General features: G+C 41.0%; 1 protein-coding gene across 2 annotated transcripts; it reads left to right on the top strand.

The window, feature by feature from the left end:
* Positions 1 to 4: 4 nt before the first annotated feature.
* Positions 5 to 27258, top strand: LOC310856477 (transmembrane protein 65-like). 2 transcript variants are annotated; one of them, XM_083761943.1, is made up of 9 exons: positions 5 to 233; positions 1109 to 1439; positions 6882 to 6935; positions 17122 to 17166; positions 19086 to 19153; positions 20403 to 20457; positions 23050 to 23092; positions 25351 to 25456; positions 26083 to 27258. In XM_083761943.1, the coding sequence occupies exons 2-9, from the start codon at positions 1139 to 1141 to the stop codon at positions 26227 to 26229; spliced, it is 819 nt and encodes a 272-aa protein (XP_083618069.1). In that variant the 5' UTR covers positions 5 to 233; positions 1109 to 1138; the 3' UTR covers positions 26230 to 27258. The 2 variants fall into 2 exon arrangements, with proteins under 2 accessions (XP_083618069.1, XP_083618070.1); XM_083761944.1 differs by lacking the exon at positions 6882 to 6935.

Below are 27258 nucleotides of genomic sequence, written 5' to 3'. Positions count from 1 at the left end.
AGGTTTAGGCTTATAGGCTATAGCCTACCTCAGCTCGCCTCATCCACGAACATGTCAATTTGTAGGCTAAATAGCTAAATACATGTGTTATTATAGATCCGAGAAACTTCAATCGAAATAGATGACAATATATAGAGCAGCTGAATAAGGTTGTATAGGCGCCAGGCCATTTTCTGTCTTTTAGCTGCTTGGACGTGGAGATTGTTGGACGGGACAGCGCAGCATCAACTGAGGTGCGTCCTATTGCAAGTTGCTTTATCAAACCGTAAACATCATTGACAAATACGCGTGTGTTAGGCCTATACGTGTTGTTTGTTTGTGTATATCCACTTTAGTTGCTCACACACACGGGCCTGCATTTTGTCCTTAACCCTCTAACACCCAGCGTTGCTTTTTAGCTACAATTTTATTTTATTTAATTACTAAATAATTATTCTTTTTTTCTGTTCTTTTTTCACCTAAACGTCATCAGTGATGTTCATTGCAATGCCATTTCAATGCCATTGGTCATGATATTTGCATATAAATACCCCCCACAGAGGCTGAAATTCACACAAATTAAAAATGTCTGGACTCTGTGCGATTTTGAACATTTTTTTAACCTAAGACTTTTGACCTTTACCCTAATAAAAGTAGGTAGAATAATTGTAATATATGTTTTTTTGTGATCATTAGAATGTCTAGAACATGTTTTATTCATTATTGTGAAAGATATGGGGAAATGTGAAATATTAATTTATTATATTATTATATAATTATTATATAATTATTATAAATTTTCCATCAAACTTTATTTTTTTATTTTTTTAAACATATGTTTTAGTGTCAGTCCTAGTAGTACAAAGTAGTAGTAAGGTTGAAATATATTTTTTGCAAGTAGAAATTAATGCGGGTGTTAGAGGGTTAAATGACCCATTCTCAGTTTCGCTCCAGATGTATTGGCTATTGGCTAATGACGCGATGTTATTTTTGAATTTCACTGTAGCGAGTAGTAGACCTATTACTGTATAAAGAAAGTCATACATTTTAATGTAGGGCCTAATATCGTGTCACAACAACGTGTTGTGTTCATAAATTACAGCCTTGTCTTCCAAATATTCCCCGATAGATCCTTGGCGCTTTTTACCTCTTGCCAGAGATGCTGTCCAGCCTGTGGAGAGCTGTGAGACCCGCTCTCTCGCTCAGAGCGAGTACCGGGCTGCAGGCTAGAGCCGGCCATAACCCAGCTGCTATGCCTTCACCACCCCCACCCCACTGTCTACCGGCGATGTTTGTGCACAATGTGCAGAGGTGTAACATGGGCACACATCCTATGAAGGAGCTAGAGCCACTGAACTCACCACAGGGAGCTAAGGACTTTATTTATAGTCTTCAGGCTGCAGAACGCACCTGCCTGCTACGGGAACTACACAAGTTCGAGTCCATACTCATAGCTCAAGGTAAGCAACGGTCGGAGAATACATTAAAGCTGCAGTTATGGATTATGGATACACAAGCACGAACTTGAAATTTTGGCTAATATCCAATAGATTAGATTAGATTCAATTTATTGTCAATGCACATACAAATACTTTGACAATAACAGAATAAACGCAATAATATTGCATGTTCAACTCAAATTGATCAATGCAGAATGATTAAGTTATATCAGTTATAATATGTGTAATTAGGCTAATTAGACTAATACACATATTAAACCAATAATAACTGATTCTGGGCGCAGATGCAGATTTATATACTAAACAGTAGTAGGCCTATTGTAAAAAGGAAAAAAAAAAAAAATCCAACTTGATTGTTTCCCCAAATGGCATTTTCAGCTTCACATTCACATATTGAATATTGAAGCCAATATTTCATTTTTAAGGCCAAAATTGTCCAATACCGATTCGATGAACGATTAGGCCTAATCGTGACGTGCACCCCTAGCTGCACCCCTAGCTACAGGCCTGTGCTGATATTTATCACAAGCCTCTCCAGCATAATCTGTTGCATAAATCATCTTGTGACATCTACCTATGGCTATTGATACTATTTGTTTTGCAGTGTGACAAAGCAGCCTAACTGGCTAGTGAATCCTCTGGCCTGAATAGCTAATGAACCGTTACTGTAGTGCAGTGGGTGCAGAGCAGGTGCCCTAATGAATTGTTACTGTAGTGCAGTGGGTGCAGAGCAGGTGCCCGTGTGTTGGTTCCCACAGCACTAACTTTCTGGCTGGCAGCTCTTGGTGTCTTTGGCAGTGTCCTGCTATAGTCTCATTCTCCTGGCTGCTATTTTCTGGCTCAGTCTGGCTTCTATCATACATATTCTTGTGGGTAATAATATCAAACATGTGTACTCTTGCTGATGTTAAGTACTGAATGCAACATTCTGGTGTAGCACCCATTTAGAGACTTCTGCAGGGTTGGCTTCAGGGTCCAGCATTCACTGCCATATAGGAGAACAGACTCTACCGTTGCATAGAAGAAGCTACATTTGATTTGAAGGGAGAGGTTGGAGTTCCATACGCTGGATGGGGCATGTCGTTCAGGGCCCTAGTCCATGCAAAGTAATAATTGGTAGCAAATTAGCATTTTAATAAACAGTCCTATATAGGCAAATGTACAGCATAGCATAGCCAAGGCTGTGCACAGACTTTTGGGAGGGCAGATGCCCTAATGGGGGTGGTAGTGGGTGTTGGGCTGTATGAGGGTTTGAGGTGCCCTTGAGTAGCACATAGTACAGTACAATATTATCTGTGTATATTGTATTGCTGTTGCTATAGCACATTCTTATGGACATGCCATGCCACACCAACAGTTATCTACTTGTGACAAGTTTTTTTCTCCGTTGGATACTTTATTTACAGGTTGCTAATAAACACAGTAGTACAATTTCACAACGAATGATTCACTCAAGTCATGACTTGTTTCAACATTTCAGCACCATAACAACAGTAATGAATGATCAACTTTAAAGTAATGAAGACTGAAGAGAAAGAGATATTACATTCCATGTAATCAACCGATATCTTTATCAGACAAAAGATTGTCAAACTGTTCTTGCTACACAGCGCTGAGCTCTTTTGTTGGAGCTTGCACTTTTTCTTAGTTTCACGACAACGCCTGCCTTTTTTCCCAATCATTGAAGGTGCATTGACCAGGACCGAGAGAGACACACACACACACACACACACACACACACACACACACACACACGCACACACACACGCACACAAACGTGCATTGCTTGCGGTCGCTCTTCCCGACCACAAAGTCCTTAACCTAGCGTCAACAGGCTTTCCACCTTGGAGGAAAGCCACATTTGCAATTGAATGCCTGAACTGCAAACTACAAACAAGTGTTCCAACTTCCACTGCTGCTGCGGTGTGTGGGTGAATATGAAGTACATAGAGTACCAAAGTCCTGACGTCACTGTCAGTAGAGGGCGACAGTCCACACAGGTTCGTGTACTTTTTATTTGCATTGTAATCTCCATAGGGGGATTTTAGATCGCCTCATATAAGAACTGTGTTTGAAAAATAAACCGATCACCCCGGCCTTTTCACTCATATGGATATGAAGCATCGACTGAAGGTGGAAATGTACAAATATATCCAAAGAGTAAAAAAAGCGTTAGAGCGTTAGAGCGTTAGAAACGAGTTAAACAACCCAGAGACTACATTTCCGGGTAGGCGGGGTTGCTGCATCTGCCCGTCGCACAACAGAAACTGAATGTTAATTACGTTTATTTCTATTTTTATTTTATTGATATTTAATATATTATATTATTATATTTATGAATGGACATCATTAACGACGCACAGCCACTCCCCTGACAGAAAGGCCGGGGTAGTCGGTTTATTTTTCAAACACAGTTCTTATATGAAGTGACCTAAAATCGCCCTATGGGGATTACAATGCAAATAAAAAAATACATGAACCTGTGTATTGGCGCCCTCTACTGAAAGTGACGTCAGACTTCGGTGCTCTATTGTGAAGCATATTTGAGTGGTTAGAATACCACTTAACATTTTGAGAGAGTATGGCGGAGAGTATCTGTGGTTTAGCAAGAGGCATATTAGCAATGAGAGACATAGGCATCAGAAAGGGCGCATTCTCCTACACTAAGGCAATTGCTCAGGTGCTCAGGGCAAGCACTGGTTGGCTTCTACAGGTATGTGCGCAGTCTGTGCACAATATGCCAGCACTTACCTTAACATGTCCAAAGCCCGGGCAGAGGCCTTTTGTGGCGATTCTGGACAACCGTGGGTCCAACTGACTCGACACCGGGCACTGCACTCCCTGCTGTGGGGATGTAGAACGTGTGTCGCGAGTTACATGGATTACAGACGTACGTACATACGTACAGACAGAGACGTGGTGCATTTATAGATAGACTCTGCTAGTATTGTTGTACTGTATATCTTTTCTATGAAGAGAAATTAACAACTAGGTAAAATTGCTTTTGGCTCTGTTGCATAGAAGCACCTCTACTTTAAAACAGTTTAAGAGCCATAAACGTCAAGACGTCTAATTGCCAATTATGTACCGGATGCCACGGACGACAAGACGTGATCCCTTGGGAATTCATTTTTTTTTTTAATATTCTCATTTATTTATTTATTTTTAATCCATATTTTGAAAATTCCTCTAATCTGGTGTACAGGTGATGACATGCACATTACATGCATAATAGAATTACAAATTCTTTCTTTCTTTATAATGGGAGAATTGGCACTCAAAGCCTAAACTGGTGACCACCAGGTGGCGCTGAAGGAGTTAATGTGTGATTAAGATTTGGGACAGATTAGATCATTTCATGATAAGGATGCACAAACCTGACCAAAATCTAATTTGATTAAACTGCTTTGGCAAAGATTGCTCAAATATACTGTAATATATTGTTGCTGTCAGGCAAAAATCTTGTCTCTCCATCTTTCAGATTTAAGTTTTTTATAGTTTTTCAGTAAATCAATGCCTACTTCACGAGTAGTGCCGATCTACAATATCACAGTCACAACCGGTACCGGTTGTTTTAGCTAACATGTGCTTCATGTACTGTAGTTTCTTAGAGCTTTCCCTTCATGATGAAAATATTTCTTTATATCACAGCACACCAACAGTCATTGTTGGTGTGCTAGACAATGCCAATGTCTAGTGGTGCTTTGTCTTGCACCAATCAGATTAGGATTGTGGTCAATGTTGACGTGTGCAGCTGTGGGCAGTCATAAGTCTTAATAAGAGTCTATGATTAGCCAAAATGTAATCAGGGAAGGCTTATGCCCCATGCTTGAGATGGTACTAATGATGCTTTTATTGATTGGAGCAGAGCAGACATTCTCCAAGCTGCACTCTGTCTGTACAGTGAAACATAACAATCACACCGTGTCATACATCACATTCTGTGCTCAGCCAATCAAATCATCACATTCCGTGGTACAAACACTGTGCATAGGAGGGGCCCCTCAAAAATAAACTAAGATTATAAACTAAGATTATACTGAATGGCAATGAGAAATATGATGGTGAATATGGTGGCAGTCACGTTAATGAGAACAATGGCAATGATCATGATAATGAAAGAAGGGGTGTGTCACGGTATTCAGTATTTAAGTCCGACGTCATTTTGTAGTGCTACGTTACGTCCGGGTCCAAGTGGCACCAGCTCCCGTCCGCATCCCATTGTAAATAGAATATCTAAACGCGTGAATCTTTTTAAATTGACGTTATTTTTCAGAAAGGAAGCCATAGAGGGTTAAAATGGGTCTTAATGCTTCCAACTCGAGTAGAATTATTAATGTTTTGTACAAGTGTCCATGACAACAAAAATATATGATGTGGAGACAATAAAGACTATTATTATCATTATTATTGAAGGTGGCAACAGCTCCATTTGCTCTGTAAAATATTTCAGGGTTTTACAATGTGTGCAGGCTTGAGTATGTTGAATCTAGTTTGCATTAATGAGGATTTAGTTGACACAATCAAATAAAATGGCGATAGTATTCCATGTGGGGCAGACCGCCTGTCACAGCCAGATTTTGGAGAGCAGCGCGGCTTTGTTGTTGCGAGGAAAGCGGTAAAATGAGACTTTCGTGGTTGTTTTCGTCTCAGATTTAGTCCGACGGAGCGTCACAGTATAACTCCATGGGGACACAAAAGCGACACAAAAGTAGGACCCGGAAGTATCTCAGGAGGGGGCGCTCACGTCACAGCTAAAATACTGAATGCTCCTCTGGACTTTGTCTGTGTTTTGGGACTTATTACTTGTATTTGTTTTCTGTACCTTATTTAGAAGTTTTGTTCCTAGTGTTTCCTGTCTGTCTTGTTTGCTGTCACCTGCCTTGTCTCACCTCCCTGACTGTATTAGTGTAACTAGCCACCTGTGTTCTGTTGTCTGTTAGCCTATCCCAGTGTTGATTGTGTGTTTCAGTTCACCTGTGTGTAGTTAGTCTGGTCTATATATATGCCCCAGTGTTTTCAGCTCCTTGTCAGTTCGGCGTCCTGAATGATGTGGTCAGTTCCTTGTGTTTCCCTAGTTAGTTATTCCAAGTCCTAGTTATTCCAAGTTATTTCACATGTGCGTTTTTGAGAATTAAAACCACTTGAATTCACTCCTCTGCCTGTGCCTGGTTCGTTCTGCACCTGAGTCCTACACCTCCGTGTCCACATCGTGACAGGGTGAAGAAGATGATGATGAAGATTAAGGCAGTTTTACATAATGGCTAATGGCTACATGGTGCTGATAGTCTGTGTTCCATGTACACTAAATCATGGAGGAGCTTAGTAGTTTGTATCTGAATTCCTACTACCAAAGAATGTGGCTTTTGATAAGCCTAGATAAATACTATTGTTGATCATATTCCTGTGGTTGTTTCTCCACCAACATTACTTCCTATCCAGTTCCTGGTTTTTCTCTTCAGGAATCAGTTTGTGCCCCCAGCACCCACAAGCGCAGTAAGTTGTTTGTACAGTTGTTTGTATGTACAGTCACAGAAAGTACCCTTGATTGAAAGTACCCTTCATTTCTCCTCTTACCATTTTGTTGCTCCCATCTCTCCTGGTTTTACTCGTCCCACACATTTAGGAATTGTTTTAAGAAAAAGCAGGAGCAGCCTCAAAGGGACCCGGCCCCGACCTGGGCACGGCGTCCCACGCTGATTTAAAAAACGCTGATTTAAAAAAATAAAAATCACTGTCATACTGTACTTGGGTGGCGATCTATTAGGGGAAACCAGACAATATAATTGCCAGACTTTATTTAAAGTAACCTTGTATTTATTATTCCACCCCTGTGACATGTGGGTCAATATACTGTACAATGTACATCACCAGACATCATCATCATACTGTACTTATTTAGCTACTCGAGCCCATACTGTTTCTTCAGTGTGGTTGGTGCAACCACTTCTCTATAGTAGTTAGTGTGGTTGCTATAGGCAACACACTATTGTTCTCTGTCTGGTCATTATTTTCCATCAAAGTGAACCTGCTTTTTTGTTAACTTTTGCACAACAGAAAAGTTAAGCTTTTGGTCATGCTTCACACACTGTTGTCATTCTTCACATGCAGGGCCGGATTTACAGTTGTAGGGTCCCTCGGCCTAGACCAATTCTGACATCTGCATAGACTCCATATTTTGACCCACTGTTGTCCAGAACCGCCACAAAAGTCCTCTGCCCTGGGCACTGCCCCCCCGGGCACCGCTCTAGTAATATAAATGGTAAGACGGAATTCAGTCCCCAGTGGCTTCCTCGCGACTCGCATCTCGTGATTTGTGTCAGTGAAACCACACTTGCAATTTCCCAGAATTGCACCTTTCTAGTTACATCCTGTTTTGTGCTGTTTTTAACAGTGATGTGTTTATTTATTGTCTCGTCTGGACTGACCCGAACAAAATGAATTTCCCTTGTGGATAAAATAAAGGATATCTATCTATTATCTAACAGCCATATTTTCTTATAAAGATTACTCTTGATGCAACATCAACAAGAGCACGAAGAGCTTCTGAGCAGCATTTCCTTTTGGTGGTATTTACACGACTATTTGAACTCATGGTACATTGTACTTTCTGTCCACAATTTGTAATGGGAATTAATGACAATGAAGCAGAAAAATAAATAAATAATAATTAAAATGAATCACACTTGTATGAAGGGAGGGGTACTCTTATCGTCATACATCATTATACATCACATTCCGTGCTCAGCCAATCAAATCATCAAAGATGTGGTACACACAAACACAAAGCTGGGCATAGGAGGGGTTAGCACCCCTCAAAAGTCACACTTGTGTTAAGTTAGTTTGCTTAAATGCTGTAAACAAACATTAAAAGTCCATAGTCTTGGCTGCCTAATGACGTAGCCTAATTTCAAAAGCCAGACGTTCGAGCCCCTCAAAAACCACCATGGCCATTATAAAATCTTTTCAACAGAATTACTGAACATGAATGCAGTGTGTCATTGTATATAAAATATAAAGTTGGTTCAGTTGGTTTATTACAGTTTTCTAAAAAGAGAAGAACTGTAATAAACTATCAATGCAAACTGAATATGGGAGCTTTACATCAAGGGAAAGTACAGCATAAACAACCTAATTATTAAAGAAATGCCCGTTAGAAAATGTGTTGATCAAGATGACTATACTGAGTCTGACATGAGTACTGTGTGCAGAGGACAGCCATTAAAGGGGCCTGTCTGGCTGGAACTTTATTGCTGACACACTCACCTTCAGAGCTCCTGTTACTGTACTTACCCTGCATGAACTGTACTGTACCTTGATTGGCTGGTTTACTGTTAGGCTGTCCTGTTGGCTGACTCACTGACTGACTAGCTCAGTGACCTATTGATTGATACCCCACAGGGGGCATAAAGTCACCTGGAAGTTCATCTTTATCTCAGTTCACCTCTGAGGATTTATTGTATACACTATGCAGGCTGGCTGTTATTTGATTGGTCGCTATATCCTATTATGTATGTATTTTTGGCTGGTGCACTGAATGGCTCACATTGTTATTGATTGACTGCCAGCCTGGTTTGTGGACACAACTTTATACAAAAACAAGATCATCCTAGGTTTAAGTTACACAGTATAGGTTAGCTGGCTGACTGGTTCACTCCCCACACTGGTTGATTGGTTGCCTTATTTGCTTTCACCATCATCTTCATTCAAGGTTGTACTTATATCTAGTTTTACTGTACTGCAGGGTGTTGGTTTGTCTAGCTCACTATGATTGCCTGGCTATCCACTCTCGGCGGTGGCGGTGGCTCAGGGCGGGGTAGAGTGGCCGGATGGTAACCGCAAGGTTGCCAGTTCGAACCCGGGCTCCCCCAGAGTTGGTGTCAAAGTGTCCTTAATTGAGCAAGACACTGAACCCCTAATTGCTCCTGATGTGCTGGTTGGTACCTTGCATGGTTTCCGCCGCCATCGGTGTAAGAATGTGCGTGTGATTGTGGGTGAATGTAATGCACAATCTATGTAAAGCGCCTTGGATAAAGGCGCTATATAAATGCACCAGTCAGTTACCGCTCTGGATAACTGTTTGACATAGTTATCCACATGAACACTGGCATCCCTATTATCAGGGCGAACATTCAGTGAAAATAGCCGAAATGCATCTCAACGTGACGTGTGTAGATATGGGCTATTTTCTGCAAAGAAATGTGTTCTAGAGGCAAGAAAAAAGCGGACGAAGTACAGAGCCCTGTGGGACCCCAGTCATTGACCACAGGGGTTTCAAGTGGTTAATGTGCTGACTGACACACATAGCATATAATAGGTCTGTGTCAGGGAGCTGTGGTGAACTGTGTTGCCCTGTGCTTCCTTAGTCCTCACGTTGTAAACGGTGTTAGGCAGGGAATGCCCTTTGGTAGTTTGATAGATACTCTATGGACATTTATTGTCCTCTGCAAGTATCTTTATGCGTTACCTTGTGATGACTTAAACAAGTCACATGTCCCCTTATTATATGAATATTACAGTCCCTTATCCTGTGGTTGCATCTTCTATAATATAGATGATTCAGGGGAAAGGGGAAATGTATAATGTTCAAAGGGTGTAAAATGAGATGAGAGGAAGGTTGTACTTTATGGACATGAATCAGAGACAGGAGATTATCAGGTGTTCTACTGTGAGAGGTACTTGAAAAGAGAGGGAAGACAGTGTGGCAGAGTCGGGTAGACATTCTAATGACCTTGAGTTGTTCATCATGAAGCTGGACATGTGTTAACACACCATGCACAAATGGTTTCTAGGAACTATTAAATTTCTCACAAGGGAGACCAGATGCATGTTCTCTGTTAGATCTACACAGTCTAGAAATTAGACGTAAGATTACTACTTATCTCCTCTGCTCCCCTCGATTGACCTCTAACAACTGTGAAATTGATAAGGAATTAAATCCCTCGCCTGAATTCATTGTTTCAGGCTGTTTGAGAGAAAGATCTGTGTTCACAAGTATGAGGGGCAAACATTGTATGAATAAATTACATTCTGCTGACTCATACAATACTGTAGTGCTAATAATGTCCAGACAGTGCTGCATATAATTACCTCTATGAAGACGATATTATCACAATGAACCATTTACACAACACAGAATACACTATTAAGATTATTTTTTTAAAGCAAAGTTATGAAAACGGCAAAAGATAATTCCTAAAACAGACCTTTAATATTTCCAGTTTAATACATTGTAGGTGTAATACAGTGTAATGTCTCACTATACCTGCCTCAAGTAAGTATATTACACAAACCTACACGACAGCCTCAGTCACGTGAACGATCTACATACTCCCTGCTGGTTGTCTCCTTCATATGTGCCCTTGTCCCCAAAGTGAGCTGTAACCTTGCTGCACATTAATGCATAGGTGCTGAAGTGACCGTCCAAGGGTGATACTGGGTTTGAGCAGTCTCTTGACGATGAAGCACGAAGCAGCACTTAAATCCACATCGTGGCCAGGGTTCTGTATGCTGTGTAGTATAAAACGTTGACATACACGGCCTGTATATTGTTCCGTTCTAGCTGTCGCACACGGACACTAGTTAGTTATTTTTATTTTTCAAAAAACAGCAAAAATGGGTGATTGACATCTTTCCCGTTGCCAGTAGACTAGTAGCATTCTGTGCCCGAAAATGGGAGAAAATGAACCTACCCGGGTGTTGTGTTTCCTTTCCACCGCTAAATACCCGTAACTACTGCAAAGTCATTTGACACGCTGGAATTAATTCAGATTTTCCCACTAAAGACCATTGGGAGTTCTTGGGTTCTTTTGTCCAGTGGGGAAAAGGATTAACTTGCAGTTTGCCAGGCGATGACAGGCTGTTTGTTTGCCTGCCAATGGCTGGCTTGTCTAAGCCAGGGGTTCTCAACATTTTGGCTGGGGACCCCCGGAAATGCTTTGGGCATGTCTCGCATTATTAGGCCTTCTTTTACATATTTTCTCACTGTCTCCAGCTATTTGCTTTGCTGTTCATTAGGGACATGTGTTTATTATTAGTTTGTTTGTTTGTTAGCTTGTGTGTACTTTGTTAAAGCTCCCAGCATTTCTGGCTAATCAGCATTTCAGGAATAGATGGGTATGCTCCTAGATTGCTATCTGTCTCATGCAGTACTGTTAGTAAACCCTCCCACACACACTACAATGTTGAAATTCTACATTATTCTGCAGCTTTCTGCACCGGTGCTCTAGTCTAAATTGTATGTTAAAAAGTATCGAACCATTGAATTGTACAGCAATCGAATAATTTATTATCATCATCATCATACTATAATTCTGACAATGTCTGAATGTGTGTCTGTCTGTGTGTCACTGTGACTGCCGTAGCTCCTCACTGCCTGCACCAATCACTCCCACTTTTCACACAGGCATTGACCATGATAATATGGAGGTCTTAACGAAGCCCTTTTTCCAATTTAACAAATTATAAATTTATAATGAATTTATTAGTGAATTAAAAATGCGAAAACGCACCCAGGGCGCAGTACCCCCCCGCAATTATTTCACTACGGGTAAGGGCTAGTTTCTATAATTTTTAAGAATGGATCTTATATATCACTTATTCTTACAAGCTTCATGGGGACTTTATCATCTATCTTAACTATAAAGGCAAGTCTGTGCCTCCCAAAGAATGGCCAAAGTTATGAAACGACATTTACAAGTATGTTTAAGCGCAGCATGTTTGAAAATAAACAGACATTTCAATTATTATGCAAGGATATTTTCATGGCTATAAACAGAATAACAGCTAATAACAGAATCATTACAGTTCTGCATAAGGAACATCTTTGCTGTCGTCAGGCTGGTTTATATCGGGAGGAGGACATTTATTACATATAGAAGCTGTTTAATCTAAACTAGAGGTATAATGCAGTTCAACCTTGACACTGATTAACTGAAACGTCAGTAATCACTGCTGGAATTGTGCCTGCTGAAGAATCTACCTCATTATTTTCAGTCATGAAATGAGTGGAGTGCCCTATGGGTGAGGGTGTTTCATGTTTTTCCAATGCCATACATCAGGAAAATTGGAAATGTGCTGGAGTCTTTCTATTGATGTGGTTCCACTCGACCAGAGTTATCTCAGATGCACAACAGACTCAGTCTACTGTAGATTCTCCAACAGGAGTCTTCAACAGTTTCCAGGCCAAGGACCCCTTTGACCGAGAGACGAAGCATTTTATACTGTATTCTATAATTGTATATTGCATAATGCAACTTGCATGTTAAACGTTCTTGTGTTTTTGAGAAGGCCTTCCATGAAACTTGAGAGAATTAAAAAGCTAGCTCATCAATGTCTGTTGACCGTTGAGAGTAACTTGGAAGTCATCCACAGGTTTTAGGATTCAAGGGATTTAACATTATTTTACACATTTATTTTGACGTTTTACATTAGTTAACATTATGGGTTGCCTCGCTCCAAGTGATGTTTGAGTAGGTTTTTGTAGTGCGTCGGACATGTGCGCATTGGGTCGCGCATCCCTGGCGTCCAGTCACGTGATTAGTACAGACGCCCCAGAGCCGAAGGAGGCCTTTCTATGTCTATGGTATGGAACATCAAAGTCCTGAGGATTATTGTCACATGAAGGTCATTAGGTCATTTGTGTCTAATTTGGCGAACATATCATTTTCAGCAAGAAACAGTGACATTTATAGTATTTATATGGGTGTAAATGAAATTGCCTTTGGGCTCTGCATTATTCAGAGGCTCCTCAATGTCAGACCCAGGGACAGGACACACATAGTGGTTGCACCACTCAAATCTACCGTAAATGATGCGTGACATATCTGCATTAGCTCAGCTGCTCAACCCCTCTTTCCTTGTGCCGCATAGAAAAACGTTCACGACATTCAAATTGTGGCATGTACGAGTGTGCATATGCATGAGACGAGCACAAAGCTGGCAGGCACGTGCTGGTACCTACCAGCTTGCCCATGTCTAAGCACCAGTTTGTTTGATATTTAACCATTAGTGATTTTGCATCACCATTACATAAAACGAAATTAAAATAGTTGAGCTATAAATACAAAGCATGGCAGCCTGGCAGAAACTACATTCTGTATAAATGTATGCCTCCAAAAGGAGTTAACTGGGAAGAAGAAAAACACCCTTTTCAAAGGAGGAGACTTTAAATAACTTTTCCCTCTAATCTGAAAAAACCTGAACTCCAGAAGACACCATGCAGTTCACAGGGCTTTTGGGACCCCATGCAATAACAGCAGATCAATGCTGAGGGCAACCCCATTAAATGCTTCTATGAGTCCCAAAGGATGGGGAGAAATAATGAAAATATCGATATTGCGTTGGCTTTTTAATTGTGATTCTGCTGCATTCTTTCATTTTGGCCTCATTCTTCATACGTGAGTGTTGCGCATGCACACACACAGACACACACACACACACACACAGTCACACACAGTCACATACACACACACACACATTCCTTACTAGCTGAAACGAGTTTGATCTTTTACTCCACTGCCCTCGCTAGTCCAACGCATACTACTGAATGGGGAGACTATGGGGATGTGAAGTAGCCTGGGTAAACCCACTACCCCTGCTGGACACCATTTCATTCTGCCAGGATGCAAATCTGGCGAGGGGGGAGGGGTTTACCCAGGCTAGGTGTGAAGTGCATAGAGCTATAAAGGATAGAGACCAAACTGGAGCGCTAGCCCCACCCCCAAGCTATTCATTTCAGTGGAAGTTGCTCAGTGGAAGTTGCTCACCAAGCCCCCTTACTGGGGGCTTGGTGAAGTGCCTTTTACTGCTGGCTAATCTTTGAGACACACATACGGGTATTGGACTTGGCTGAATCTTGTATTGCGGAAGTATCGAGACATCGCCAGGCACTTCTTCTCACCTGACAGTTTCATCAGGAGGGCGCAACAGTTAAACACCCTCTTTCCCAGTTCCACTCCCTGCTGAACAACAGACACCAAAACAACCTGTAGGAGTTGCTAGCGCAATGATAGAGATCGCCCTCTCCACCATGGCTTCCCGCCAGCGAACACGACCAATTGTGTTTGTTGGTTGGTGGGCACACTGGGCAGGAACTTTCCCCCTGACACAGCTGTAACTAATCTGTCTGTTTAGCAGCCTAACTGATCCAAGGGCAGCTAATCAGGTGTACTCTAGTTTTGAGTCTGGGACCATTGCCACAGAAGCTCTGAAAAGGACTTGCTTTATCACCAGCTTATTCTCAAGGGCCTGTCAGGCAAAGTGTATGCTTCTCTGCTCTTGACTGAGTTGGCTCTATCAATCTACTGTACGCCACTGATTCCAGATTCCCTCATACTGTATGGTTGGCAAAAACAAAATGTACATTTAAAACTTATAAAATGCTAAGGCACAATAAGGTAAAATTACCTGAAATTCATTCTGCTTTCAGTAGCATGTGACATGTCAAACTACTAAACTAGGGATATTTCATGATTCTGAATCCATTCCAAGCATTAGTTTTGCACAAAAACAGCCATTTGGGCCACGCCCAAATGTGCTCAAATGTGCTGACCTCATCAATAAAGCACTATTAACTATTAATATTGTTTATTATTATATATTATATATATATTAATATTATATATATAGCCCAGGGTTGTTATGTGTGTTAAACAACTGCTACAATCAAAATTGTACACCTCCCTGTGTGTGTGGGTGCGTGCGTGCATCTCACATGTATCTTGATGAAAGGGCCCTTATTGAGGTGAATTGTCTTCCATTGTGTCAGCATTATGACAGCCACAGCCCTGGGCTGAGCTGGTAATGTGACCCAGTACAGTAGTTTAAAAGAAGAGAGAAGGGGGCTGGAGGAAAGTAATTAGGGGAGTTGAAGGGATGGAATGCCAGCATCAGAGTTTTGGCTCCCGGTCACTGCCCGCACAGAATACAAAACTCTGATGCTGGCATTCAAAGCAACCAAAGGTATGGCTCCCCCATATCTTGCAAGTATGATCGAACCCTACAAACCCTCCCGCGCACTCGGATCAGCCAACGCAGGGAAGCTGGAAGTACCCTCACTAAAAATGCCAGGACAACGCTCCACACGTCCCAAACTCTTCTCCCTTCTGGCTCCAAAACTGTGGAATGCACTTCCAATTGCAGTCAGAACTGCAGCATCACTCCCAATCTTCCGCCGTAGTCTGAAAACCCACCTTTTCAGACTCCATCATGGCCCATAGGACTTACCCCACCCCCTTAGATTGATTGATTGATAAATGTATTAACAGTTTGTAGAATTACAGTACATTTCAAGCACAAACTCAATACAAAGACTGTTAACTGTGAGTGGACGACCCAATTAAGCATTACACTTGTTTACAACAGGGTCCACATTGTTCAATTCATCAAAACATTTAGAGACATACAAATAGACACTTCTATGTAGTTAAAGAACAGAACAGGAATTCATAATATAGGAAGCAAAAAGGGAAAAGATACATACTGTATACAGTGAGGGGAAAAGGGGGGGGGGGGGGGGGGGGCGGTGGGGGGGATTCAGATTTTTACAGAGGCCAGTTTCGAATTGCAGCCATCTGTAGGTGCCCTTTGAGAGCGGTTTTGAAGGAGTCAAGGGATTCACATGTCTTAATGACTGTTGGTAGGGCGTTCCACATTTTGATAGCATTTGATACAGACTTATAGCATGTTATGTAGACAGCGCTATAATTGCATTGTATGTAGTCATAGCACGTCATAGTACATATGTATAGCATAGTAGTATAGATGTATAGTTTATATGTATAGTTTCATTATATAGATATTCCACTGTTACTTTCTTAGCTTACGCATGTTTCATGATAAATGTTTTTATGTGATGTATTCCCATGCTTTTTTGTTCTTGCTTAATGTAAGCTCTGGATTAAGAGCGTCTGCTAAATGCCTAAATTGTAAATTATGGAAGAAGGTGTGTATATTTGTGTTGGAGGGGTAACGATAGATGGACCTTTTCAATGGCCCCAATCAGTAAATAGAAGCAATTTCACGCTGCCCAAGAGTGAAATCTAAATATTGCCTTTTCCACATATAATGTGTTTTGGATGTGGAACATTTGAAATCCTGACTTGATGATATTATGTGGTAACTGGCAAATGGACTTTTATAGCGCTTTCAAAATTAAATGCACATTCTCCCATTCACACTCTGTTACACATTACGTGTGCTACAATGTGGGTTTCACAGGTTTTCTTCACTGCGGTTCTCTTTTGACCTGACATTCACCAGTTCATTAAAATACATACAGTAGGCCTGCTTGAAGATAACTGGAATGGTACAGTATATAATGTATTTCTCTGTCTCTATCACTCGGCCTTACACTGTTGTTCTCTGATTTCTCTCTCTCTTTCACATACACATGGTGATCATATTTCGAAGCCCTGACAGTGCTCCTGTACGATCAAATTGACAGTTTGTGACAACGCATTTTCTGTCTTACTCACAGGAGCAGGGAGGAGAGGAAAGGTTGTCTGCTCCTTCCTCTCTCCTACTCAAGTCTGTTTTCTCTCCATGTCTCTCTCTAACCTACTGTATTGCCTGTCTTGAATGATTTGTTTTACACTCTTTTACACATGAGTTTACACTCTCCCCATAGAGAGCAGGCATTATTTGTTTATAATCAGACTAATTCTCTCTTTCTCAATTCCAGGGCAGATTGAAATTTCGCCACCAACCCAATCCCAGTTAAGATATGGTGAGACTGCTTTTATTCTGTATTTTTATTTTGTTTTTGTAAAGCGTCATTGATTAGGTATAAATGTAGAAAAGTGCTATTTGTATTATTATTACTAGGCTGATTCCCATTGGGAACAATGCCTATTGGGAAATTGGTTAAACAGTTACATTGACTGTATCACAACATTACCAAATTATCACAGATGCAAATATTGTCCATGTATTTGTAGCTCTGGGGTCATGAACAAGGACACTCTCCTACGCAGAGGTCTACGTCACACAGACGGAAAGACTTTTGTTTGTAGTGTTCAAGCTTCTCCGTAGGAGAGGGGAGAAAATAATAAACTCAGTGTGATGGTGTCCCCCTGGTTCTAGATGTGTGCTCTGCCCAGCAGCTCATATAGCCATGTGGTGATGTTTTGCAGGAAAAAGACTGTCATACCTAATAATATATCTTTATAATATCAGCGGAGGTAACATCAACAGGACATAATACTGTACATTGTGCTGTTGCATGTTGGGTTGATCACAGAAGAAGACACTACAGTTCCTTGTGCTATCCCACTTTATTTTTGTTAATTGTTTTGTGTGGGTTGTTTTTTCTTTTCTTTTTGCCTCTTCTCCATGCTACTGGGTAGAAGCTTTTTCAGGGCTGGGCTTTGAGACACCTCAAGCGCTTGCCAGTCTGCATCATCTCAAACAGACTGTTTTCGGGGAGTTGCTTGTCTGCCGTGATACTTTTAGCCCTACTTAGGCGTCTGCTGTATAGAGCTTTCGCAGTCCCGCCCCCTCGAGAGACCCCGGAAAATAATTCACAGTTCATTTTCCGCATAGACTTTTCAAAAAGTATTTATTTAAAGACGTTTGCGTGGACAAAGCCAACTCGAGTTGTGACAAATCATGACAAACACTGGGCCGAACAAATAATTAGAAAGAAGAAAAAAACGGCAGGTTACAACACTTTTTTTCGCACACACCACCTTTCGGAAGGACTCGCAGGTCGCGAGAGTGCCTAGTTCCATAGTAGACAGTGATGCCTAGGGGGTTAGGGGTGTGAAAGACCCCTACTCACAAGGGCAACACATCCTCTAAACTCTGTGCACTGACACAACGCATGGGTACCGAGGCTAGTGCTGCACTGAAGGCCTCATGGGAAAGTTAATCAGAGACCTTGCAGGAGAAACTAAAAGGCAAAGTGAAGCCATTTATAAGCACCGACATGACCTAACCTAACTTCCATTGTTTTTAGGTGCTATGCATCGTCTAGAGAGAAAATGAAATAAGCCGTGAATGCAAGCAGCGGGCGGAATGCGCTACGGCACACTGTTTCCATGGCTACTGTTCTTGAGACTTAATTGCAATGCTCGTCTCATTGTCTTTTTGTAATTGTGCTGAGTGTGCTGCATGGTCCCTGACTTGAGCACTCTGTACTGTACCGTCTGCCTGATGGCAACAGTTCAAACAGTGAGTGACCGGGGTGGGAAGTGTCCTTTATAATGTTCTGTGTTAGATTGGGCTATTCATGAATGACGATGTTACAGACTCACTGATAAAGAAAATCCTGCAAAATTATGTATTTCATTTGGACCATACTGCCACCCGAGTATCAAAGTTGGTTATGTTGATTAACTGCTACATACTGTACAGGCTGAGCCCAAAACGTGTCACTACAGAATAAGTGGGAAGCGTGAATTGAACGGAGCAACAATAGTTATTTTATGTATTTATTAAATTCTATACAAAACACAATATTAGTAATTATGTATTAGCTCATCTGAATTTGTTCTTTGGTACCATTAAAATGTAGTGCGTTTGATAACGTGTGGGAATGTCAAGTTCGATACTGAGAAGGATAGATACATTTTCATGAAGTGAAAGTGGACAAACTCTCCAGTCTTTGTTTGTTAGCTGAGTGTTTTTACATTTATTCTGTTACAGTTCTAATCCACAACGCAATCCCTTTCGTTGGATTTGGATTCTTGGACAATGCCATCATGATTGTTGCAGTAAGTCTCTCTCTACACTGTTCTGCAGTGATTTTCAAAATATTTGTGCCCAAGCACATACACAACGTGTTGCATCGTTGCATCGTTTTTTTACAAAAGTGATGGGTGGGGCACCCGCTGTCCTAGTGGTCCATGTGCATGCCACATATAGGCTATGGCCTGACAGTGTGTCGCTTGTTTGAGTCCCGTTCATGACGTCCTTTTCTGCATGTCTCTCCCTTCTCTCTATAAGCTTTCACTTTTATATTTTTCACAATAAGTCAATAACCATTCCAAAACCTTTACCAAATTTTGGTCATTAGTCATAGTCTGGCCAAAAAAGACAGGCATCAGAAATGTAGACCTACCTACCTTAAAGATAGATTAATTTAACTATATGTTTTGCTCAATGTCTTCAATCTCTCTCTGTATTACTGTCTCACAAAGTCGTCTCTGTTTCTCTCAATGTGTCTGCCATTTATTACTGTAGCCTAGTATCTCTTTCTTTAACTCATATTTAATCTGCCTCCCTCTGTGGCTGATAGGCATAATCATACCAGTGTTATTGCAATGCACTTCTGAAGTCTCCAAGAAACCATTACAGAGCAAAACAACAATCTGTTGAAATTGCCAAACAAGGAAATTGAATGGGACTGCGGAGGAGGGTGATAAATTATTGAGACTACTGTACCGAGAAGAGGGGATGGGATCAAATGGAAAATGTAATGGAAAAGCATGCAAGTGAAATCATTAAGTAAAATGATAGAGTAGAATTTAATGAAAGATATATAAAAAAAAAAAAAAAAAGAGCTTTACACTAAGTGCACATTAGGTCCAAGTTATGCTATACAGATTAATGAATCGGTCCGATTGATTATTCGAACCGATGCCGATTAATCAAAAAACAACTAGAATCGGCTGATACCGATGTGTTTTTCCAATTAATCTCCCATCACTACACTGAATGTTAATTTGTACAAAGTGTGGACGTGCACAGGTGTGTGTGTGTGTGTGTGTGTGTGTGTGTGTGTGTGTGTGTGTGTGTGTGTGTGTGTGTGTGTGTGTGTGTGTGTGTGTGTGTGTGTGTGTGTGTGTGTGTGTGTGTGTGTGTGTGTGTGTGTGTGTGTGTGTGTGTGTGTGTGTGTGTGTGTGTGTGTGTGTGTGTGTGTGTGTGTGTGTGTGTGTGTGTGTGTGTGTGTGTGTGTGTGTGTGTGTGTGTGTGTGTGTGTGTGTGTGTGTGTGTGTGTACTTACTTATTGATATTCCCCAGGGCACACAGATTGAGCTATCCATTGGTGTGATCCTGGGAATCTCAACTATGGCAGGTAAGACATCCCAAAGACTTTCAGTAGACTTAAGTTTTCAGACATATAAGTAATGCTATGTGTTTCCCTATCTGCTAGCTAATTAGGATAACAGTGGACTCCACAATCTTGAATTCATGAGTATTTAAGAAGTAGCCTGTCACACTTAATCTGCACTGTAGCCTAATTAAGGGGATCTCACACTGAAACTCTGAGATACAGTAGGACCTCTGTTGTTGTAAGTTGGTTGTTGTTAAGTTGGTGAAGTATTAATATACTGTGTGAAGCTATATTCTACCATTGGTGCATGTCCAAGCACTCTCATTTGACGACTGAGGTGATGGTAAAATGTCAGGGGAAGTTGAAGCTTTGATGGTCAAGCGGCTGACAAATTAAAAAAAGTTTGATGCATTGATTAGCCTTTAACCTTTGCCACTTTTTTAGCAAATTACAGAGAAAAATAAATGAAAAAATAGTTCTTTAGATGTATATCTAAATTCATTTATCGTAATTTTGGTGGTGAGATTTTGATAACGCCAAAAGGAGCATTTAGAGCCAACAGTAGATCAGATAAATATATTCTACCATTGGAGCATGTCCAGTCCAAGCACTGTTGATTGACAACAGATGATTGCATCAATGTTAACTGTGCTGTGGTGCCCATGTCATGTGGTCTTATCTATGGTTCTAGCTACAGACCTCAAATTTACCAAATGGAAAATCTCAACTAAACTAACCAGGATGACATGATCAGAATTTCCAATATTGTTTAGAAACATGTATGTTAATAGTACATTGTTAATATATTCAGTGAATATTTTCTCACAGTCTTTGAGAGCTCAGGGGGATCTTGTAAAACTTTGTTCAGCTTAAGATGCAAGTAAGCTTTGAGATGTCTGCAGATTAGCTTTCTCCCCGAGTCTCCATCTTATTTTTAATCCATTTCCTTTCCCCCTCATTTCCATACACTATTCACATACCAAAACTGTTTTGTTTTGGTGTTTTGGAGTTAGGCTATTATAGCGGCCCCTAATATATGCATAATATTGTACCTACCAACACAACCATCAGAATGGATGAAAAGTAGCATAGTCAGCAGCACTCACAAACACACCAAATGCAGCCACAACCTAACATTGCTTAGTCAGCATGTGCCCTCTGTTGACTCAGCTGATGGGACTGTATAGACAGTAGCAGGTAGTAGAGACACATTCAGAGTGAGATCCAGAAGTTTTTACTATTACAAGATGTAAGATCTTCTAGACTTATTAGTGTTGTATTATATGATTACTTGCTGGTTTAATACAGTACAAAGGTTTGCAAGACAGAAATAACTATCGATCCTTGGACTACTAGATGAAGAGAAAACAAACACTGTGTAGTGTCTAGTGCAGTGGGGTCCGGGCACCCCCTGGGGACAAGGGAATTTTGGGCAAAGCAGACCAAGGCATGTACAGAGCCAAAGATCAAGTATTGAGGGTATACGAGGTCAAATGTCTGAAACTACGAATCCAACATAAATAATCTATAAATAAACAACAACAAAAAGCATTAATTTACACAACACTGATGATAGTGCTGTCAAACATGTCTATGAAACCATCTATGAAAAAGTTTAATCTGCAATATAATTGTATACATTATGTAGTGGAGATCCCTGCTCCCAGATCCCAGTTCCTGACAGCTCTGTGGCTCTGTGACCCTCTTCTGTTTCACCAAATCTGGGAAACCATTGGCAATAAAAAGGGAAAAACAGCACACTCTTTTGTCTGTCTCGAGAGGCTAGTTCACACCTGATATCACAGCCTCTGTACCTCAGCGTCACGAATGGAACTGGGTCCATCTAAATTCATTAAATTAAGCATTGTATTTGGTGTCCATTTTTATCCCTCTTGCTATCCATGCGTTTTATCTCATTAAACCAACCTAGGAGTTGAATTAAATGTGCACAATTTGTACAGTAGATAACAAAAGGTCACTGCAATTATTCATCTAAAGGTTTTGCTACTTGTCATATTTGATTCCACTATTTAAATTCGTCCTATTATCTTTCATGTGGTCTGGACTGGAGGAAGTGTCTGGATGTTTCTAAAAGGGAACTTTAGTTTTTTGCACATGTATTTGTGTTAATTTGGGCCCACAAGTGCTCTATGTGGGTAAAATATAGCAGTCAGAGCAGTACGTTTGCATGGACAACTGACCTTGGCGAGCTGTAATTATATTTAAGAACCTTGTTTCCATAATAAAGATTGCATGGCTGGCTGCCTTCTCTAGTGGTAATAAAACAACATTGTTGATCATTAGCATCTGTAATGAAAATGCCTAAACTAGCTCATTCTGGCCACAAGGGTGTAGTATAGGTTCCATTTATGTGGTAATATTCAGCACAACAGGTGTTTTAAATGAATAGATAGTCAGTATGAGCCAGTAGATGTGGTAAAGTAGTTTTTCTTTTGTAAATATTCACCTTGTTGCAATAAGCTCATTGCAGTACTTACAGTCAATATTTCACTTCCTAATTTCGGAAACGGTTTCATGCCATGTGATGGTCATACTGTAGTCATACAAACTGTCTTTCTGTTTCTCTATCTATCTCCACCTGTCTCTTTCCAGCTGCTGCTTTAGGCAACCTGGTATCTGATCTGGCAGGACTTGGGTAAGAATTTTACAACAGAATACAATACATACACCTAAATCTTATAGTAGAAACTGAAATCTATCAGAACAGCATTAGAAAAATTAAGCAATGTGCACTTTAGTACAATTTACTATAGCAAAATTGGTCAATAACTTTGGTACAATTTACTATTGGAAAATTGGTCAATGACAACATACTAGCCGAATTTATGCTAACCCTCTGATAATAATGTGAGTTAATGGTATTTTCTTTGACCCTGCTTTTGACATTCACTACACGGTTTAGACCCCCCCCCCCCCACACACACACACACACACTGCCAAAACGATTTTACTACAATATAAATGACAGTTGGCAACACGTACACTGGTTGTCTGGTACAATTCCCAATTCATAGCACCATGTGTGAAGAATGTAACTTAACTGGCAGAGGAGGTAAACAAGGACGTTCACCCAGTGTGCAGCCATTGCACTCATTGGACTGCGTAATTGCGCTCCCATTTTTCTTTGGGTGGGGGTATCTTAGTGAGTACTGGGTAGAGAGGCCCTCTGGTAAATAGAATATGGTTCACACCTTCCAGCCCCAGGCTGTGTATTGAAGTGTTGCTGGGCGAGACTTAACACCTACAGTAACTGTTCCCCCCTTGAGTCGAGAGCTTATCATTATCAGCTATCAGCAGTGAAACTGAATTTCCTCTATAGGATTATAAAATATCCCAAATCCTCCCAAAACAAAGTTTTGTTCAATAAACCCATGTGAATTGGTGAGAATTCGTTTTTTGTAGAACACAAGTATCAGGTCCTTACAGAGGTGCGTCAAGTTACAGTAGATCAATACATTTGTGGTAAATACCCAGTGCTCCTCCTCAGTGGCTTATTAGCCAGGCTAGAGAGGAGACACAGTAGACAGATGAGGAGAGACAAGCAATGAGAGATCTGAGACACTTTTCATCTTTCCATCAATGGGTATTTCCCTTCCTGTATTCTTGGTTTGACATCAGCTCAGTAGAAGACTGATGAGGCTAGCTAGCGGGTCTGACCTTTGTATTCTTTCAGCTTGTGTGTGTGTGTGTGTGTGTGTGTGTGTGTGTGTGTGTGTGTGTGTGTGTGTGTGTGTGTGTGTGTGTGTGTGTGTGTGTGTGTGTGTGTGTGTGTGTGTGTGTGTGTGTGTGTGTGTGTGTGTGTGTGTGTGTGTGTGTGTGTGTGTGTGCATGCACGCTTACTAAACATACAGTACATGACTAGACACAAAAAGGCTATTCATTGTGACAGATGAGATGTATGCTGGTGAGTGTGGAGGTTGTTTGTAAACCATGGAGTTCGGGTAATAATGGCCTCTCCCTCACTGCAGAAGTGGGGGAGACGTAAGCACACTGTTTTCCAGCAACATTTGCTCGGGCTCGGAACACTTTCAATTTATGTCAGCATCACTTTTAGGCTATACCCATCACTAAGAGAAATATCTACAAAGCAGAATGCCTGCAACACTCCAAATTCGATGGAAGTCTTTAAGGTGCACGGCTCAATAATATAATGGAAACTAGATAAAGTGCCCCTCAGGGCACAGGTCTCCACCAGGGCAGGTCAGGTTGTGGCCTCCTGGTTGCGCTATAATAGGCCATGTGAAAAGGGTGCAATTTTTCTTACGCCTGGGATACAATTGGATGATTTGAGGCATTTTAATTGTTCCAAAGATGTGTTTAGCGATGTGACGCTATAACAGGCCAATGTGAAAAGGGTGGGATATATTCCTCAGCCTTGTAGGAAAGTCTGTGAAAGATTTCATGTAAATTGCACGCTGCGTTCATGATTTGAGGCTTTTTGTTCAAAACGGGCCAATCCTGCAAACCTTTAAAGCAATTAGGATGGAATATGCAATATCAGATCCGTCTTGAACACATGACTATAGGCCTCCTGGTGGCGCTATAACAGGCCGTTCTGGAAGTTTTGGTTTTTTTTGGCTGATATGTGGCAGCCTGTTTCATTGTCAATGGCATTCAATGTTTGTGTTTTGCAAACTAAAAACTGGCCATTCATTGTCAATGGCATTCAATGTTGACATAGATTTTTTTTAAATAAAAAATAGGAAACATCATGGACTGCTTATAAAACCTCACAATGTCATCACAAATTAAAACCTATAGAAATAATACTTATTTGTGAGTACTCATGAGTTATAAGTTTGTGAGGTCTTATCTCTCTCTGGAACTTTGATATTTCATATCTACTCAGTCCATTTCCCTCTCTTCTCTCTGTCTCTTTCTCCTGTTCTGTAGGCTAGCCGGTTACGTGGAGGCCCTGGCGTATCGGCTGGGGATGCGGATTCCTGATCTCAGCCCGAAACAGGCTGATATGTGGCAGACCAGAGTCAGTGCTCACTCAGTAAGCAACCATTACTATATATATTGTACCAGTCCAAGTCCCACAATCCTCTTAGGGGCCGTGTCTACCGAGATGTTTTTTCCAGCGTGTTTTGAATTGTTTTCAATGGGAATTGGGAACGCAGTGTTTTTGCTTAGGCATTCACGTGTGGCATTTATATCTGCTTGCTGAGAGCTGAAATATTTTCATCTTGGGCGTTTGGAAGCGTTTTTAGGCAAGCACCTTGGTGTTTTACACTAACACTATACAGTATTCTCTGTCCAAGGCTCTCCCAGGGGAAAAGATTGGTGATGTTGGGTGAAGTCTCATGTTTAATAGTCTCTTCACAGTACACACACACACACACACACACACACACACACACACAGAGAGAGAGTCTACTGCTAATGGCACTGTTCTGCCCCTACGTGAGAGGAAATAAATCTCCTCACCATAGGTAGGTTCTAAATGACTCTACCTGCCTGGTTAAATGAAGTATGAACTGACTAAAGTTTAGCAATCGTGCCTTTGGGTGGTTATTTGAATTTTACGATTTTTTGCGGAAAACCCAATTTATTGAAATGTAATTATTTGTTGATCAAATAAAGTTTTGTAATTGTACTCAACTTCCTTTTCTCTGTGTGTAGGGTAAGGCCCTTGGTGTGGCCGTCGGCTGTATTCTTGGCATGTTTCCCCTTTTCTTCTTCAAAGACGACGAGGAGAAGAAAAAGAGGGCGAAGGAAGGAAAGGAGGAGACGCAAACACCTGCTATGACAACAAGCAGCCAAAACTGAGGTGCTATGGCCACATCCTGAACCAATACTGTGTGAATATCATACTATCACAGATTTATACCTGGGACTGGTGGGGATTGCCTGGAACAGTGGAGTCTAGTGGCATTGCACTGTAGTTGCAGTGCACATTATAACCATGTGACACTTCAACTCAACTCAACGAAGGTATTCTGGACTTGTCTCGAAGAGAAAGGCGATTCATCAATCACTGAACTGCTGCGCTTTACTCCACAAGCCGACCATTCCACAGTAAGCTTGTGTTTCATTCCACTGACTGACGGACATGATGGGATGAATCTGTTTCATCTCCCTTCATACTTCTCTCCTCACACCCTGTTATGGCATCTGCTCTAAGACTGTTGCACTGGATGGATATAAACTTCACTTTGCCGCTAGGACTCTCTAGATTAATCCTAATATCACTGTTCTTGGGGAACCTTGGCTGAAAATGGCACATCTACACACTCAATGTCTCAATTCTGTGAGCTTGCAGATTGGTTATTTTTGGCAAATATTTTCTGAAATCAAGATTTGATGTGAAGTATTAGTTTGCTATTTATGGGGCTCATGTGGTTAAATCAATTAAAAAGTTACTAACAGAGTGATCTTGGTGGTGGCCGGTGGAGGAATCTTTCTGAGATCACATTACAAGCTATGTTCAAAATGAAGGCTATTTGAAACCATTCATTATTTAAATCCCTGATGTTTGACATTATTAGAGCCGATGCACAGAACATAGGCAGAGAGAAATACAAAACAGTTTTGCATGACATTTTACGGCTGAAATTATTGCTAATGTCGTTCAAATATGAAGGTGGTATGAAAAAACAAATCGGAAGACAATTATATTATTCCAGCACAGTGCAGCTTGGCACGGCATGTTCTGTCCTGCCTCATCAGTTGTTGAAAACCATGCGTTTAGCCCTATTGCATCTCTGTAGTGTTTATCAGTCTTCCTTAGTCTCCTATCGGTGTGCTTCACGACAGGTCTTGCACATAGAGATGTCAACACTTCTGATATGTCAACTT

Source organism: Protomyctophum parallelum, assembly GCF_964188405.1.
Source record: "Protomyctophum parallelum genome assembly, chromosome: 3".
Taxonomy (NCBI): domain Eukaryota; kingdom Metazoa; phylum Chordata; class Actinopteri; order Myctophiformes; family Myctophidae; genus Protomyctophum; species Protomyctophum parallelum.
The sequence above is the reverse complement of the archived record's forward strand: the minus strand, read 5'-3'. Positions and strand labels throughout refer to the sequence as shown.